The 18427-nt window shown below is 38.6% G+C and overlaps 2 protein-coding genes across 2 annotated transcripts; one reads left to right on the forward strand and one right to left on the reverse strand.

Annotated features, from left to right (window-relative positions):
- Positions 1-538: 538 nt before the first annotated feature.
- LOC114722304 (putative oxidoreductase TDA3) lies at positions 539-2993 on the reverse strand. The gene is made up of 2 exons (XM_028908307.1): positions 1372-2993; positions 539-1101 (listed from the first exon to the last, which is right to left on the reverse strand). Exons 1-2 carry the CDS (start codon positions 2261-2263, stop codon positions 734-736), a joined length of 1260 nt encoding a protein of 419 aa, XP_028764140.1. The 5' UTR covers positions 2264-2993; the 3' UTR covers positions 539-733.
- Positions 2994-15427: 12434 nt separating this feature from the next.
- On the forward strand, positions 15428-16977 carry LOC114722305 (transcription factor MYB44). Its single transcript, XM_028908308.1, has one exon. It carries the CDS (start codon positions 15555-15557, stop codon positions 16593-16595), a length of 1041 nt encoding a protein of 346 aa, XP_028764141.1. The 5' UTR covers positions 15428-15554; the 3' UTR covers positions 16596-16977.
- The last annotated feature ends 1450 nt before the right edge of the window (positions 16978-18427 follow it).

Consider the following 18427-nt stretch of genomic DNA (forward strand, 5'->3'; position numbering starts at 1 on the left):
ATATATTAATTATATCTGTTTTATTATCATCTAAAAATAAGAACAGTAACATCATTTTCAACCCATGCAATTATTTTTTCCCCTACTGTTTTGTTTCTTTTTTCTTTCTTCAAATTTGTGACATGAGTGTCTGTCTTCTCATTTGTGGATTTTTCGGATTTTTCCCCCTTCCTGCTTCCCGGGGCCGGCCAACCTAACCAATCCTCCCCCCCCGGGGTCGAGATAAAAAAATTAATTAAACAAATCAAATTCATTAAAAAGAATTCAGAGTCGCAGTAACCCTCAACGGAAGGTCCTGATCTTGTTTGGACGGATTCAAGAGAACGTTGGCCAGATCGATCAGCAGCAACTCCAATTTTTCCACGACATAATGTACATATACCTAGATTAATGATTATCTCCGCAATGAAAAACAACACCAATTGTTTAATGGCCTTGATAGGTGGCAAGGTAAACCATAGGATTTTGACTTAACCTAATGAGTATATCTCTGTGGCTTAAGGATTCTTCAGTTGAGGAATGAATCCGTTCTTAAGCGTTTCGGGGGCAGTAACTATGCTGTCCATTTAATGATCAAATAGATAATCACAACACAATATTATATACACACACCATATGCCAGCTTGCCAATTATACATACGTGAAAGATTCCATTAAGGAGTATGCATACCGAAACCGAACTGTAATTATTCTGGACGAATCCTCTTTGCTACTGTGATTTACACGCGTGAGCCTATTGACGACCAACAAATCTGGCGGGACTGAAGTATTTAAGATCAACAATGGAAGAATGACCATCAATTACAAGTTCAGCCATGGCAGCTCCGGTGGCAGGACCATTTAGAATGCCCCAGCAACTATGCCCCGTGGCCACATAACAACCCTTCATGCCTGGCATTTCTCCGATCACCGGCACCTCGTCATCCGTGCACGGCAAAAAGCAAGCTTGCTCTGCCTTCACCTCTGCCTCTCCCCCCAAATGGCTTGACACAGTCCAAGCCACTCTCTTCAGCATTTCAATCGATTCCGAGTTTCCCCTCACCTCCTCTGGATCATCCGGGACCTCTTCCTCCGCCGACATCCCACACAAATACACCTCCCCTGCCAAATCATGCATTTCCCATCAAAACCATCTTTCCTTTCTGATTTCCCAATCTTAATGCTATAACAGTTATGAGCTTAGCTATGATTTAATCCAGATTTATATGCTCTTCGTTAAGCTGTGAGTTCGGCAACTTGAAACAAGTTGGCTAGTGCACTATGCGTAATTCGGGGATCCAAATTAAGTGGTGTCCTATGCTAGTTCCACTCAATTGATATTTTATTTTAAAAGAGAAAGAAAAGCCTACAAGAGGTTCGGCAATGGCATACCTGTGGGGCGAGGGTAAACTTCAGGGTCCATGGGCTTTCCTCCATGAGACGGGTAGTATCTGAGGAACAGAGCGTGAGGCGTTATGGCATTTGCTTCTTTGGGCTTTAAAACAATGCTATGTGCCTTTAACCCATACACTCTAAACAGTGATGACAAAATTTCCAAACTAGCAGACCAGGGACCGAGTGCCAGTACCACAGCGTCCCCGTCGACAACTCGTCCACCTTCAAGCACCACCCCTCCAATTTTACCTTCATCTAACTTCACGCGCTCCAGTTTCCCAATCACCACCTCAACCCCATGACTTTCCACGGCCTTGCTGATTAGTGTGCGAGTAAAGAGCTGGGGATGTACTTGAGCCGTGGTCTCTGGAGTCCCAATTGTCCTGGAACTACCGCCCGGTCCATCGACCCACGAAGGGAGGGTGGAGCCACGGGAGGATTTGGAAGTGTGAGTTGGATTATCTGATTCGGTGAAAGAAACGCTGAGAGTGGTGAGGGGTCTGTAGCCGTAGGATTGTGACCCATTCAGCTCTTGAGAGAGGGAACGATGGAGATGAAAACTGGTCCGAGCGAGGGAAGCCAAGGGTCCTCCGTCGCACCAATCCAGGGCGAGAAATCCACCGGCTTTTCCAGAAGCCGCGCAGGCCACGTCAGACTTCTCAACAAGAGTGACGACGGCGCCCTTCTTGGCCAGATAGTAAGCCGTGCACACCCCTATAACTCCGCCACCACAGACGACCACTCGCTTCGGAGGCTGGTTGTGCTCCATAGTCAGCGAGGACGACCGAATCAACCCTGCTGGCGAGACGGAGAATCGATTATACGGGTTGGGTCGCGAAAACGGAGCTATCAAATTCAATGACCGCGGAGCTACAACCGCCAGATTCATAGTACTTCATAGTGAAGATTAGGCCCCCGTGGTTGACTGGTTGTTCTCCGTTTTGGAGCTGACGCGTGGGATGCCCACCATTTACTCAGACAAATGGGCTTCCCTTTTGGATGCTTTTTCTGCTTACGGGCTTCTGTTCATTGGATTCCCTTGTTATGTTGCACCAGGGCTTAATGGATAACCCACTAATTACTTTGGGGTTCATTTTATTATTTTCTCGTTTCCCCAATCTCATCGTCTAAATTATTTGCTTCGATGATCTTTCTGGTGAACTCTTCAGCAAGAGAAGCTTTCTCATTTCTCAACGTCGGAAGGAGGCTCAAATGATATTGCACTGCCATGTTTTGGTTTAAACCTTGTGATGATTGTTCGGAATTTCCAGGCCCAAAGTGAGGCCCGTGACATTAAGAGCCCAACTTCAATTCATGGGAAAGAGTTGGCCACTTTCGCACCCATTGCCGCTAGTCATGATCATAGCCGATGTTACAAATAGGATTATGTGAAACCTTGCAGAGGAATTGAGTATCTAAAAGCAAACGATAATATGACAGATGGTGAGAATTCCAGAGCGTGATTGAGGTTTTATATTCTCTCCTCAATCACATTTTCCACGGTGATGGATTTCTGATGGCAATGAGATATTTGTCAGGACTTATGGTCCCTCAGCCTCAGGTAACTAACAGTCACATATGTGTAGGCAGGACAAAAGTCAGAGGGGGGAATATTAAGAGGCGTCCACTGTCCAGTGCCCCTCCAAAGTTTTAAATTTGATTATTGTTGTCCTTTTGGTTGGTGGGCATTCATCAGAGCCTGCTTGTCGTGTAACAACATTGACACTCCCTCTTTGGCATTCTTCTATGTGAATAAGACTCAATAAAACAAAATTTCAGTAATGAACTAAACGCGTATTTGCATTCAAAAATTCTTAGTTGAACGATTGAATGAACAGTTATTGTTTCATTCACACGTCCTCGACATTTAAGTGATGATATGTTTTTAAGTGGTGAACAGTCATTATTGATCTCCCAATCAAGAGCAACACATAAAATATATGTAAAAACAACAGGGGAGTTATTTATAAATTGTGAGAGGGGTAATTCATTCCAACTTGGAATATGCCTCCAATTGGTTTTTTTTTCACCAACTCCCTTTTCTTGTTGATTTTCCTCGACAACGCGGCTGGGTCATCGGTCCCCAAACAAGGAAAACACGAAATAATAAACGTATGACGTTATGGTTGTTTGGTCCAGGAAAATAAATCCTGTTGTGGTTGTTACTTGTTAGTTAGATACACAAGAGGTCAAGTTCTAATCTCATCTGACGTTAAGAAAAGGTTGACAAGTTTTAAATCTAAATTATTTTTTTAAGAAAAGAAATCAGCGTTGCGATTCAGCTCATCGTTAGCTTCATTTCCACCAAGTTGTTCTCCATTATATATTTATATATATATATATATATATAAAAGTATTCCTCCTTCCTCACCTTTTTAATTCTTTAATCTTTAGAAGTTGGAAAACAAGAATAAGAAGCAGCAGAAAAGGCGAGTTAATTGCCAATCAATTCGTATGTGTTTGCTGGTGCGTGTGATGGCGACTGCAAAATTATTATAATAAAAAAAATGGCTGAGCCGGTGAAGCTCCTTCTGTGATACTGAAAGCCCCTTTCTTCCTCAAAATAATAATTTAAAAGACAAACGCTCCACTTTCGTTCAACTTGCATTCTCATTCAACTTTCACACACTCTTGTTTGTTTGTTTCTTGGTTTTTTGGGGAATATGACTTCACTTCACATTTTTAAACCACCAGGGTTTCTATCGGCCCACGGTTTTCTTATCTTCTCCCCATCCACCTTTCCTTATCAAAATATCTTACCCTTTCATTTATTATTATTATTATTATTGAAGTTATTTTTGTGGATTAATTTGGGTTCCGTATGGTATTATGACGGGAACAGTTATGTTATTCCTTTTACGCAAAAGGAATAATAAAAGGCGGTTCTCTGATACAGGGAAAAAGTCATCTCTCGCAGATCAGCCTGTCTGACCAATTAAGATGGGAATTGGGAAGCCTCCTCATTTTTCAAAGTCTGCCCAAACAAATACCAAGTTACGTTACAGTTGGGAGTCAACTTGTTTGAATATTACTCCTTTGCTGAGTTCATTCACAGGGCAAACATCAGACTTTGATTTGGATGGGATGTCCCTGGTTTTCCTTCGCAGCCACTCATTTTTTTTAAAAAAAAGGTCAATGTCTTAAATAGCGACACTGTTTATGTTTGGGAGTTAATTTGTCAAATCTCACTTTAGCTTCTGTCCCAACATCATATCATCTTATTTTGTGTAATCTACCTAATTCTTGATGATCTCTGATAAATGTGCCAAAATACCACCATACGTAATTCTCATGAGTCATGATTATTAACTGGGGCGCTTCAACTCCCTGAAATTATTATGCGCTCATTATTACCGGATTGAAAGTAGTAATATGGTAGCATACGTTGAATGTTTAATTAATATATATTAATGAGGGATTCTTATCGTAATGGTATTTTCGGTGGGAATAAACAACAATCATGTCTGAAAACGAAAAATGATAACGAAACTGTAGAGAGAGAGAGAGGGGGGGGCAGGGGATTTGGTAACAAACATGAATGATGATGAGTGACGACCAAGTCTTGTACTTATAAAACAGGAAAGAAAGAGAAGAGGCTTTTTATTTATTTCAAAGTGGGAAGTGGAGATGACTTCGTCAACCTCAGTGGTAGTAACGAGAAGAGCTTGGTGTTGGTGGGTAATCATAGCCTCAGAAACAAGCACATCAGCAAGGGGCTTAACAGTTACACGTCATTATCAAACAGCAGAAGCAGGAGAAGGTGAAGAAAGAAAAACAGAACCACCGCAAACATATCATTAATAAACATTTATATATACATATATGGATGGATTATCAAATGAGACAGGAAACCAGAATCAATAATTGGTGGGAGTAGTGTATTGAAATCCGGATAAGACCAGCCAGTTGAGATCAGAAACTGGAGGACCGGGCTGATAACCGGTCCGGTTGAGCATTTAAACGGGAAGTGAATCGATTCAGTGTGATCCGGGGCAAACTGGTAATAACCCAAGTGACCTACCTAGTTTGATGAGTTAACCCAGTTCCTTTAAAAAAAATATTTTGATAATTTTTTTAAAAGTTGTTGATAATTAGGATTTAGTGATTGAATAACTACAGAGAAAAATATATTTTTTTATCATATATCTATTTTGATATTTTTTTGGGATGAATATTTAGTTATTTTAGTATTACGATATTATAAGAAATTAGAAGTATATGATTATTTCATTAGTGATTCAAGAATCAAGATATTAAATTGATATCTAGTTCTTAGTAAAAATTTTAATTATTTTTTATTGTTTTTTATTCTCATCAATTTGACTCCCAGTTTGACTCCGGTCTGACACATTAACTCTTGATCCACTATCTTGATCAATTCGATTTCCGATCCAATTTTCAGTGCATTGGGTGGGAGAAGGACGGGGTCCCGGGGTAGAGGCACAAAGGGTTAAAAAAGAAGCAGCCTAACTAATTAATAAATGGGCATCAGAAAAAGACCCCACATTCCAAACAGAACAAAGCACCAAGGCTCATGAAACGTCCTTAACTTTAATCTTTTTCCTATTCACACACCGGATCCCGCCCTTTGCTTGTCCCACACGAACAAAACCTACCGTCCAATTAGTGTACCGTTGAATTCCTTCATATCGTTTTGCTCCTTTTCCTCCCTCTGGGCGGCTCCTCTGCTCTATCCCTAACTGCAACGATAATGAAAGCCTCTTTCTTTTATGGTTTTAGGCATATTTATATGTATATCCTGCCCCTCAATTCTCACCACATTATTCTTGCACGTTTCTTTCTTTTTGTTTAGAGACAAAAGCCAAGAGAAAAGGGATCATGTTTATAACTGTTGCAATTCCATTTCATGAAATCTACCTTTACTTATGGCGGAGGTAGCTAGATTAGGTCCCAAATGGCCTCCCCATATTAATAATTCTGCATCAGAAGCACCAAAGTGGAGCTTTGGATGGGTTTCTTTCCAACTGTGGTAATCATGATATCCAAAGCTGAATCTTATCTGCAACTCTATCACCGCTTTTAGTGGATAATTAATATGTATGTGGATTGTGTTTACAGCTTGAGATTAAACATAAAGAAATGAATGAATAAATTTTAAAGGGCTACGAACTTACTAAGCTCATAGAATTGAAAGGACAGCGACCTCTCACCTAACTTGAGCACGTAACAGGGGGAACACTGGGTTCCACACCTTGACAAAAAGCCCATATTATTGGAAGAGCCTATATACAAAATTCAACAAGAGGGTGCTGGTCGTGGTTCCGTTTTATCAATAGAGCCAACCTTCTTTTTCTCTCTAACTCTAATTCTGCAGAGATTTTTGTTTGCTTCTGTTTTCCCCAACTGCCTTTTTGCGAGATGGCATTCAATGAAGAAAACCCAAACTTTGGACTGTTCCTTGTGGTTTTGGTACTTCTTTTTTCTCCTGCAATTAGCTCCACAACCACCACCGTATCTGACGTGTTCAAAACAATATCTTCTTCTTAACATCCACCGCTCCAAGTCCCATCCTCCAATAATGCTCCCTTTTCTTTCACCAATGATTACACGTTTGTGGGTTTGCGCTTTTCATCAACTACGTTAGGTTGCAGTCTCTAATTTTTAACAGATTAAAAGAATTAAAAAAAAAACAAATCTTATTATAGAGTAATAGATTTGTTCATGGGTTTGTGTCACAGAGCACAGACCTTGTTGGTTCAATTATATTCATGTGCTGGTTTCAACTTTTAGAGACCGATAGCCGCTTGGTTTTAAATGGAAGTGAATAAAGGGAGAATAACTTAATAGCGAAATTAAACAATGAATGCCATTTATTTGTTGGGTAGGTGATATTTAATTTGCTTTGTGAGGTGCACATACACTCTCAATAATCATAGGCTAAAAAGAAAACGCCGAAAAGGATCGTGAATGAATGAAGGGAGCACTGTGTTATATTTAATAGAAAGCTAAAGTGGCTAGGACTGTGGAAGGTGTTAGGGAAAACTTATTTCTCAATGTGACGCACAATTCCATACAAGGGATCAGTTGTTGTTACGTGACAGTCTCAAACGACGAATAGTTAGATGCATCATCATAACAACCACACTAATTAGTGATCAAATCCTGTCAATTTTCCGAGAAGATTCTCACTCCATCACAGAAATAAGTAAGAAGAGTCAAAGTGTACTCCGTGTGATCCACAGAAACAAATAATAATACTAATAATAACGGGAAAGAGGAGGAGAAGAAGAAGAGAGCATCAAGAAAGGGAATGTATAGAGACATTAAAAACAAAAGAAAGGCCCAAGAAAAGTGATATGCATGGATTGGAAAAAACAGGAGCGGAGAGCAGAGGAGAGGTTGGGCAGACAATATCAGAGTCTCCTTTTTCCTGTCTGGTATTAATACGAGGGAATCTCTCGTCCTCAGTTTTCGTGCCTTCGTTTTCGAAGATGGCATGGCAGTTTCAAATTCGAACACGGCTCCTCCGTTAATATCTTCTCACTTTTCAGTTTTCACGATTTTCATCTTCAGCTAATTGAGCTATAACTACATGTTCTTTTCACTTCCATTTGCCTCGTACTTTAATTAAACTAACTAAAGCACCGTCCCATCTCACCCACCCCATTTTAAAAAATGCATACTGATGCGATCAACTTTGTCCAACAAGCTCATCAGGGTCAATTATGATCTCTTATTTAAATAGTTTTGTGCGCTAGTGTAGATTCTCTTGATCGAGTTTTAAAACAGGACTGCATGCAATGAAAGATTGATCGTCCTAAAGAAGAATAAAGAGATTATTGATGCAATGGAACCCATCGCTTTTCTAAACAATCCATTTCACTCGGTAATTAGTAATTACCCTCAGGCACAAGCTTTTTGACTGACAGATCAAATATCAAAATCAGTGTGATCTCTTTACGGATCAGTTTGAAAAAGAAATGCAGCAGTGAAAAAGCAGGCCGGGTGGTTCATGATAAGCACGACGCGAAGCAAGCAAAGCGTTAACTATCAGAAGGACGCTCCCCCAGTTGAATGATTGAATTAGGTGGATTCAAAAAACATTGGGTAAAATTTAGTTAAAAATAACAAATATATAAAAATGTAACTTTTTTCCAAATATATATTGATTTATGAAGAGGGTGATGAGGGAGATAATCAATAAAAAAGGGTATGAGAGAGAATGGTAAAAAAACAGAGAGAGAGAGAAGCATGTAATTAATTGATATAAAAATAAAAATAATGAATTAAATTTTAAAATTAATGTAAAAGGGTAACTTATTAAAAACCTATCCTGACCGGGAAATTGTAACTTATTTTTGGATAGGATGAATGCTCTATTTCAAACCATAACAAAACGACGCTGCCCGCGTAAACCGGGAGACTGAGCAATCCCTCGCCGTTGCTCAATTCTCAAATCGTGATAAATGAATAACGATTACGTGTACTGCATGTGATATGGTTTCATTTATCAGTCGCTTGAGGTACAAGTCCCCTTTAAAACTGTAAAAAGACGGAAGCATTAAAAGAAAGTAGCCAAAAGTTAATTCCACTGAGATATTTGTGCTTGACGTTTTTTATTTATTTTTTAGCCACGCAAAAAAGGCAGAACTGGAATTGGAATAATGGAATAACAAAAATATATGTTTGTTTGTTTTGAAAAAATAAAAAGGAAAAGAAAAGCAGAAGGAAACAACAAAAGGTACTATGGGGAGAGGAATGCGAGATAGCTGGCACAGACGGTTCAAACGGATTTTCGCCAAATAACAAAAGAATAAAAGTAAAACGGAAAGGAAAAGAGAGGCCGCAAACCAAATGACATGAAAGAAAAGAAAAGAAACGAAAGGAGGAGGATGAAGGAGAAGCAGGCGTGGAGTATAAAGTGGGGATGGGAGGAAACGACGGGATGGATAGTGGGGCCCAGATCAACAACCCCTCATAAAAATTAAAAAAAAAAAGAGAAAAGGAGGACGTGGAGAGAAACCAGAGGAGGACACGGGGACAGCCTGCTGTCTGTCTGAGGTTGCACCATCAATTTCCGGTACCTACGTGGCAGAGGGTTGCGCCATCGTAACAACTGTTTTGGCTTTGCCGAGCTCCTCTGCCTGGCACCGTCGTTTTCCACGTGCCCTAAAACATTTCAACTCCGCCTTTGGACCACCTTCCCTTCTTTCCCCTGTTTCATTTGCTTTACGGCCCTGAGTATTCCACACGTGTATCGGATTTACGGGATCGCGGAAGTGAATCACCAAGGTCCTCAATTCTTTGGGAGACGAAGATTTCACCATTCCAATTAATTTAAATTCAAAAAATAATGATAAATAAAAAGATATATTCCTCTCGTCCTAAATATAAAACTCATTTTATAGTGTAATTTACACTATAAAAAAGATCTTATATTTAGAATCGGAAGCATATTCTAAATGAGAAATAATCCGTCAAAATTAATAGATTGATTTCTAATCTTTACTTCCTCCATTTCTTTATATGAGCAAAAACTACTATCCCACTCTTGTCTGGAGAAATAACTTTTAATTTCTACCTTGTTATTGTGTATAACTAATTTTTTAATATGTGTGATAGAGTTTAATGTTGTTTATAAAAAAGAATGGAGAGAGTATCATCCAAATTAACTCTTAATCAATTATAACGCCAATTATTTCTTAGATGTCACAGTTACTTATTTACTAATTAATCTTTATTTAGTTAGAATTGACTTTATGCTTGTACAACCCGAGATTATCCTAATCAAATCTTCAAACTATGATTTCACTTACCGTTACGTTTGAATATAATCCAAACTACTATACCCGGTTCTTAATATAAGAACTAATTAACTAATTTTAGTAAATTAAAAAAATTAATTAAATTAGCTATTTGTGATAGATAGTTATTGCCTTTCCTAAAATATCACTGCTAATCAAGTATATTAGCTAAAACTACCATTATTTCGAGGACTATTTTGAAAAAATAGATAAATATGAAAGATAAATAAATTAATGTCTTATATTTAGGACTAAAATAAAATCAGATAAACTTTCATATTAAAGGTTAGTATAATATATAGTACTATTAAGGTTAGTATATATATAGTACTGCCTCCGGTCCTTAATATAAGACCCCGTTTGACTTTTTGTTTGGTCCTAATTATAAGACCCCAATCCATTTTGTCTCTCATATTTATGTATTTTTTCCAAGATAGTCCTTCTAATAATGATAGTTCTAGCCAATACACTTAATTAGTAAGGATATTTTAGGAATGACAACATTTATTTATTATAAATAATTAACTTAACTTACTTCTTTAATCTCTTCAAATAAGTCAACTGGGTCTTATAATTAGGACTGGAGGTAGTACATCAAATATTACCAGTCCTAGCTTGAAAAGCTGCCACATCCAAAATATAATTAAAAAAATTATACCTATCTAATCATAAAACATGCACTTCACTCTAATCTTTTCCCATTTCTCCTCTTTAATCTCTCTCACACTTGTTCAATTTTTCCGCACTTTCTCCCCTGCTCTTATGTGCGTCGCGAGCATATATAATCATGATTATGGATTTATGGGTTCGATGGGGATATAGCTAGACATATATAAAACTGGTGGATATGATGATGACCCGAAAACCATAACGTGCACGAATAATGATACGTGATGCATGTACCGTGATTTAAAACATGCTAATACCCGGGTGTCATGATAGTTGCCTTGAAATACCATTGAAAAATATTGAAGATAGAGCGCGTTCAAAACGTGATTCTTCAGAATAATAAATATATTTTAGAAAAAAATACTTATTTATGACATATAATTAACTTAATTAATTCTATTAATGTACTCAAATCAGTCAACTAACTCTTATATTAAGGACCCGGTATATATTTAATTAGCTCAAATCCAGATATCAATAACAGAGAAGATCAAAGACTGCCGCAGAGGTTGACGGGAAACACAGAATCAAGAAGGATGACATATACTATTATTTTATATTTAAATTCAAAGCAAATATTTAGCAACAAAACTTATAATTAATTTATCGGTGTTTAATTAATCCTGAAGTGGAGGACGGAATATTTGGGGGGGGGTAAAATGGACTGCGTGCACAGTAAAAGGCGGGTGGGTGAATGTAATGAGGAGTGAAGAGGAGAAGCGAGGTTAGTTGAGGAAACTACCAAAATGAAGCCGTTTGATTGATGCGTGCAACTGCCACTTCCGTTTGTGCTTGATCTTATCGATGGATTATCATCTACCCGTCACTCCCATTAATGAGTAAATAAAGACCCCGCCAAGCACAAAAAAACAAACAAATTGACCAGACTTTATCACGTGATCTATGCCCCGCCGGGAAAAATGTTAAGTAGAAGCGAGGGGAATTTCCGATCGATTTACAGCGGTCCACGCGCGTTAGTTATGAAACTGTTATGGATCAAAAATGAGTTTGGACCTTAAATACGGCTCAAATGAAGGCAAAAGGGAGTGCATTGAAGATGATTTGTTTTTGCCATTTGGCTAAAACATGAATTTGAACTCCGTCGTCGTCACCATTTTTTAACCATTATTTTTCACACAAGAATTTCGTGGATAAATATGTAGTACGGCATATAAATACTTTGCATACATTCGCTTGACTCGTGAGATTAGCCCATTTCTATTCAGTTTCGACGCCCAAATGAGATGGAGTAACTTGGCTATTTAACCACCAGTAATATATACGATATGATTTTAAGGTTGAACTGCCAGCCTTTCGACGCCACTGTTTCATTAATAAAGCTGTTCAACCTTCAAAACTCCCGTACGCGGCCCTGCATCATGGCGCAGAGATCAAAACAGTAAACAAAATTTTTGAACAGGACTCCCAAAAAAAAGTCAAGGTGAATTGAGCAAGTTAAAGTATTTTTCCACATCCAACATATTAAAGTATTTCATGATGTATCTAGTACCCTGAAATATCTTGTTTGTTTTGATGCTGAATGTATCAAAAAATATTAGATGCATAAAAAAATATTTTAAAATACTGGATGTATTTTAAAAAAATATTTTAAAATATTAGATGTGTCACAAAATATTTTAAAGTATTATGTGTAGCTTAGAGGTGTTGGTGTAGCTTAACTCCAAAAAAAATGCACCAAAGAAAATCATAAAAACCAGGTGCTGGAATTTCTCGCTCAGGCGTGCATGGATCGAGATTTATCCAATAGTCTAAAAATCCGTTCAGTCTTTTCTAAATTAAAGTAATATAAAAATCGGCTAGTGAAAATTGAAAAGAATGAAATTGCAGAAATTCAGGAACCAAAGAAGCGATAATAAGTAAGGGCAAAACTTGATATATATATATATATATATATATATATATATATATCTGGGAACGTTCTGATGCCAAATGAATAAATGAGGGGGAGAAAGGGAAGGAAGAAAGTAGCGGCACTAGGTTAGCAGGGACGCCGTACGTGTAACAGAAATGGATACGGATCTGTTTGATCATATCTTTCCCACCCGACCACCTTCCCTCTCGCTCTTTCCCCATACCCCGCCTTTTATGTTAATTAAATAAAATCCTCTCACGTATCGCCTGAATTTTATTCATTAATAAAAACTAGTTGATCTGCTAGAGATCGTACACAGGATATGCGAGTCAAACGAACGGGTCACAATTCAAGTATTATAGTATAACAATAAAAATTTAAGAGTACGTGTCACTTGAATTATATTCTCAACCTCTATTTCACCTGGAAGCCATATATTGAATTATACTGTTTGTAATTAATAAATATTAGTAGTATTATGTTATTAGCCAAAAAAAATAGTACTCATCTGATTTACAATATAAAACCTAATTAGAAAGTTAATATTATTCTTAAATATAAAAACTACTCCCTCAGATCTTATATATAAGTTTTAAATAATCAAACTATGTCTAATAAACTGGCACTTAAAATTAATTAAAATTAATAAACAGGTCATAACTATATTTTTTTAAAAAAATTCTCCTTATTTATTAGGAGAGTAAATGAGAAACAATAAATAAAAAATGATGAATGACATATATGAGGTAATATTAATGTGTGTGAGAGAATGTTCAGTCAACTAAAAGTAAAATAGAGAAAAAAGTAATAAGTATCAGACAAACTGAAAAATAAAACCTATATTTTGGATCAGACTCGAGGGAGTATTTTATATAATTATCAGCTTTTTTAAAATTAATTTTATTGATATTCTTTTAATAATAATTAAGTAGGAGAGATAAAAAAATTAAAATAATACTTATGATATTTAAAAAAATATATCATATTAATTAATTTAATTAATATTTTTTAGTCTTACATTCAAAATGAGAATAATACTACCTCCACTCCTTAATATAAGAGCTCATTTGATTTTAATTTTGGTCATAAATATAAGATCTCAATCCACTTTGTCTCTCATATTTTTTTTATTTTTTTAAGATGGTACTTGTAATAATGATAGTTTAATAAAAATATTTTAGAAAAAATAACACTTATTTATTATAAATAATTAATTTAACTAGTTTTTTAAAGCTATTAAAATTATTTAACTAATTCTTATGTGGGAAAATCTCAAGAAAAAACCCTTGGAATATAAAAAATTTCAGATTGGGTCATGAAATCTTGTAAAATCAAGAAGAATTGACAACTTTGCCCTCATTTATATTCATTCACTATAATGATTTAATGAATTACTATAAGGGTTTAGGTGTTACCTAAATTCATGTAGAGAATAACTACTTACTTTTTCGTAGTCAGGTGCTTTGTTATTAACTACAACCAATCATGTAATTACTATAACTGTGTAGGCGTTACTTCGATTCGTGTAGAAAATAACTACTCACTTTTTCGTAGTCAGGTACCTTGTTATTAACTTCAACTAATTATGTAATCATTAGAACAGTGTAAGCGTTATATAGATTTGTTTAGAGAATAACTATTCACTTTTACTTAGTCAGGACAAAATTGTCAATTTTTTTTAATTTTACAAATGACAGATTAAGTCATTGAAACATTCTATCATTTACAAAATTTTAAGACTCAATCTGAAATTTCTTATATTCTAAAAGAATTTTTTCTGGAATTGTCCCTTCTTATATTAAATATTAAAAATAGGACGCAGGAAATTTTTTTCTCCAATGGATGTGTGAATATAATAACTGGCATGGGCAGAATCATAAAGGACTGAGGGAAGAGGAGAGGAAGCTACGGACGGAGCTCAAGTCTCGAGGAAGCGGAACCGTACACTTCAGAGATGGGGAGTGACCGGCAGGTGTCGGTGGGGGATTGGGCCGAGGGCCGTTAAAGGAATGGTGGTGGCAGGTATACAGGCTGGACTGACAGGAAAGCAGCAATGATTCGCCCTCCGATTCGGCGACCGATCTTGTCGTTTTCTGCCACCTCAGCCAGAAGCGGGCCCCACTTTCCCAAAAAAAATCCCACACGAAATGCCCTACAGCCTGGATTCCTCAGTCAAACTCAGCCTCCGCCCCCCAACTTGAACAAGAAACCTCACCCCCCCCCTTTTCTCTCTCTTTCTCATCGTTATCCCTTCCTTCCTTTCTTATATTTCCTTTTTGTTCTTTGTTAAATAACTATATTAACGTGAAATTTCTGGTTCTCTCCCTCTCTCTCTGTCCTCATTAACTTCCAGAACTGTTGTAGTCCCAACAGATTTGACGCCCTCGCTGCCTCTCTCCCCCCCCCGCGTGAACGCCACACGCTGGTGCGCCCTCGCATAAAAGAGGAGCGTGAGAGCGAAACGGACGCACTGTGGGTGAGTAGAGGAGGAAAAGACAAGAGCGGATGAGGATGACTTGGGTGAATGGGAGCAGCTGAGAGGTGACGCGTGTCCAGTGACAGCTGTATCCCAAATCCCAAACTAACCGCCTGCCCCGGAAGAAGCGGTTCCCATTGCCCATAACGCTTCTTCCAAACTCCACAACCGAACCCGCCCAACCGGTCTCCTCTTCCACTCCCTCTCACACATATAAGCCCCTCCTCACCTCCGCTTCTTTCCATTATAACCAACAACATCACGCGACCCAAAACCCCTCACCCTTCATCGCAACAACTTATCTATTCTTCGCTGTTTCGTTGTTGTCTCTCTCTCTCAATCCACATTCCTCTCCTTCTTCTTCATTTTCTTATGATCTCCGGATTTTGAAACGGACATGAATACGGTTGCCGTCAGGAAGGATATGGACCGGATTAAGGGTCCCTGGAGCCCCGAAGAGGACGAGGCCTTACACAAGCTCGTCGAGAAGCATGGCCCCAGGAACTGGTCCTTGATCAGCAAGTCCATTCCCGGTCGATCCGGCAAGTCCTGCAGGCTTCGCTGGTGCAATCAGCTCTCCCCTCAGGTCGAGCACCGAGCATTCACGCCCGAGGAGGATGAGACCATCATCAGGGCTCATGCCCGTTTCGGTAATAAATGGGCCACCATCGCTCGCCTGCTCTCCGGTCGAACCGATAACGCCATCAAGAACCACTGGAACTCCACCTTAAAGCGCAAGTGTGCATCCATGATGATCGATGACGCCGCTGCTGTCGGTGGATTCGATGGCAGTTTCAGCCCGCAGCCACTTAAGAGGTCGGTCAGTGCCGGCGCCGCTGTACCCGTATCCACTGGGCTGTGCATGAACCCGCCCACGCCGGGAAGCCCTTCTGGATCGGATGTGAGCGAGTCCAGTGTTCCCGTTGCGTCTTGTTCTCAAGTCTATCGACCTGTACCGAGAACCGGCGGGCTTCTACCTCCCGTAGAAACGACGTCTTCTTCCAATGACCCTCCCACGTCATTATCCCTGTCTCTTCCGGGCGTAGACTCTTCTGAAGTCTCCAATCGGCCTGCAGACCCAACACATGCTGCACCACCGACCAACAGTACGCGCTTGTTACCCGTAATGGCGCCGACGCCAGCTCCAGCTTTCCCGCCTGCCCCACCCCCGGCTCCGGCGTCTGCTCCGATGTCGATGCCTCAGCAGGTTCAGTTGGGTAGGGATGATCGAAGGGGCGAGAGGGGTCGGAATCAGAATGGGTTATTAGCTTTCAATTTCAGTGCAGATTTGCTGGCTGTGATGCAAGACATGATAAGGAAGGAGGTGAGGAATTATATGGCGGGGTTGGAGCAGCAGAATGGGGTGTGTTTTCAGGCAGCTGATGGATTTCGAAACGCTTCGGTGAAGCGTATTGGAATTAGCAGGATCGATTCATGAATGTCATCAGAGGAATAGAACAGAGCAGGGATGTGAAAAATGTGGGGTGGGACTGAGAGTAAAAGTGAAGCTTCCGCGTTTTGTTTATGATGGTTTTGGGCAATAATTTTGGGGTACTGTAAATAGAGAGACAACGCGTGGTCGAGGGAGAGAAGTGGGTAAGGGGTTGGGGACAGAAAATGGGAAAGGAACTTCATTTCCAGAGCAGAGGAATGAATGGATATTCTATGGGGTAACAAGTCTGAATTTTCACCAACGTGTTCACCGTCTGTGACTCCTGTTCTCCGCGTCTGGTGTGGAGAAAAAGAAGACAGGAACTGAGGAGAGATGTAGGATGAATCAAATCCGTAAAATCTCAATATAAGTTAATTTACTGCCCTTATCTGCACTTCTAAATTCTAATTCAAGACCCTCAAGAGTTGAACCTGTTTCCCTGGCCGGTTTGGTTTCAATACACTGAAACGGTGCAAAATATAATGTGCTTCAAACTAAACACTGAAAATAAGACAATACACAACTTCAGTACCCCCGTCTAGTATATTTTGGGTCGAGTCGAAATTTGTTCATTTCTTAAATTTTGATATTGACTCAAAATCCGAAAGAAGCTTTAAGGGAACGATTTGAGATCCTGGGCTGTTTTATTTTTCTGAAGTAAAAATTGACTGAATCCGTGTATCAAAAATAAATAAATTGACTGAATCCGTTTCCTTCATGTTGCTGGGGACAATGAAAAAAAAACATATGGGCTGTACGGGCAGGTAAATGGGTTCTCACCTCGAGTCTCGGTGTGTAGTACATAGCATGTTGGAGCATTCGGACCCATTCCATTTTTCCACTGTATTCTCTATTCAAATTCAATTTTTTATCGGAAAATTACAAAATTTTAATCGGTAAACCAGAAGTTCGAAATTTTTGTTATTTAAAATGAGAATGATGATTGTGTGTTTGTATTCACACAGTTAACATCTTTGCCTTCAACCGTTCACACAAAAGTGTTCCTCGCAAATAAATTTTCTTTCACAATTAAAAATTTCTTTTAAATATTCAACTTTTGTCATCAAACATCACTCAAAAAGGATTTGCCGGTTCAAAATTATTATATTAAATAAGTCACATGATTTTTTAGATTCAAAATGACTCCAGATTTTTATTTTTTATATTAAAAGGGCGCAGGCAGTAACAATAACAATATGAGATGATCTGGATCAATCCTGTAACTTCATACTTATATATCACTGGACTATTAAGCCATTGAAAATGGCTGCAGAGTCAACACGCTCAATAGTAGGGAATCTGCTTTGGCAAGGCCTGGTGAGGATGACGAAAATTTGTAAACTGATTGCAATGGAACTGTAGGGAAGTTAAGAGTGGCGTGAATACAATGAATGAGAGGGGATGGTGATTGATCAAGCAGGGGAGCTCCCACATCCCACATGATGGAACCTCTAACCGCGCGATAAGTGATGTAATGCCACTGAAATTAAGGATATGCCTACAAATACAATGAAGCTCAACTAACTAACAAAAGGATGGTGCAAAACCTCTGCACATTCTTCTAACTCAACTGCCTTGTCCCATCATCATAAACCACGCCTATGCACATTCTTCTAACTCAACTGCCTTGTAAGGCTATGCCTTCATGGCCACTACAAATTCTGCCCAAAACAACATACTCATACACACGTGTGTGTGTTTATAACACACTAATTCTAAAAGATTTTTATAGGCATTATTAGGCATTAAACATGGACCTCTCTCTCTCTCTCTGTAAAGATTCAAATTTTGATTTGCCATGTTAAAAAGGGCTCCGTTAAATCTAAAGCCGTTAGTTA

Source organism: Neltuma alba, unplaced genomic scaffold, assembly GCF_004799145.2.
Source record: "Neltuma alba isolate B1F8T4 unplaced genomic scaffold, ASM479914v2 tig00012088_pilon, whole genome shotgun sequence".
NCBI classification, from domain to species: Eukaryota; Viridiplantae; Streptophyta; class Magnoliopsida; order Fabales; family Fabaceae; genus Neltuma; species Neltuma alba.

Coding starts and splice junctions, on each gene's coding strand:
- LOC114722304 (XM_028908307.1), bottom strand. CDS start 2,263: ATGAATCTGGCGGTTGTAGCTCCGCGGTCATTGAATTTGATAGCTCCG. Junction 1,102..1,371: donor AGTTTACCCTCGCCCCACAG/GTATGCCATTGC, acceptor ATGATTTGGCAG/GGGAGGTGTATTTGTGTGGG.
- LOC114722305 (XM_028908308.1), top strand. CDS start 15,555: ATGAATACGGTTGCCGTCAGGAAGGATATGGACCGGATTAAGGGTCCC.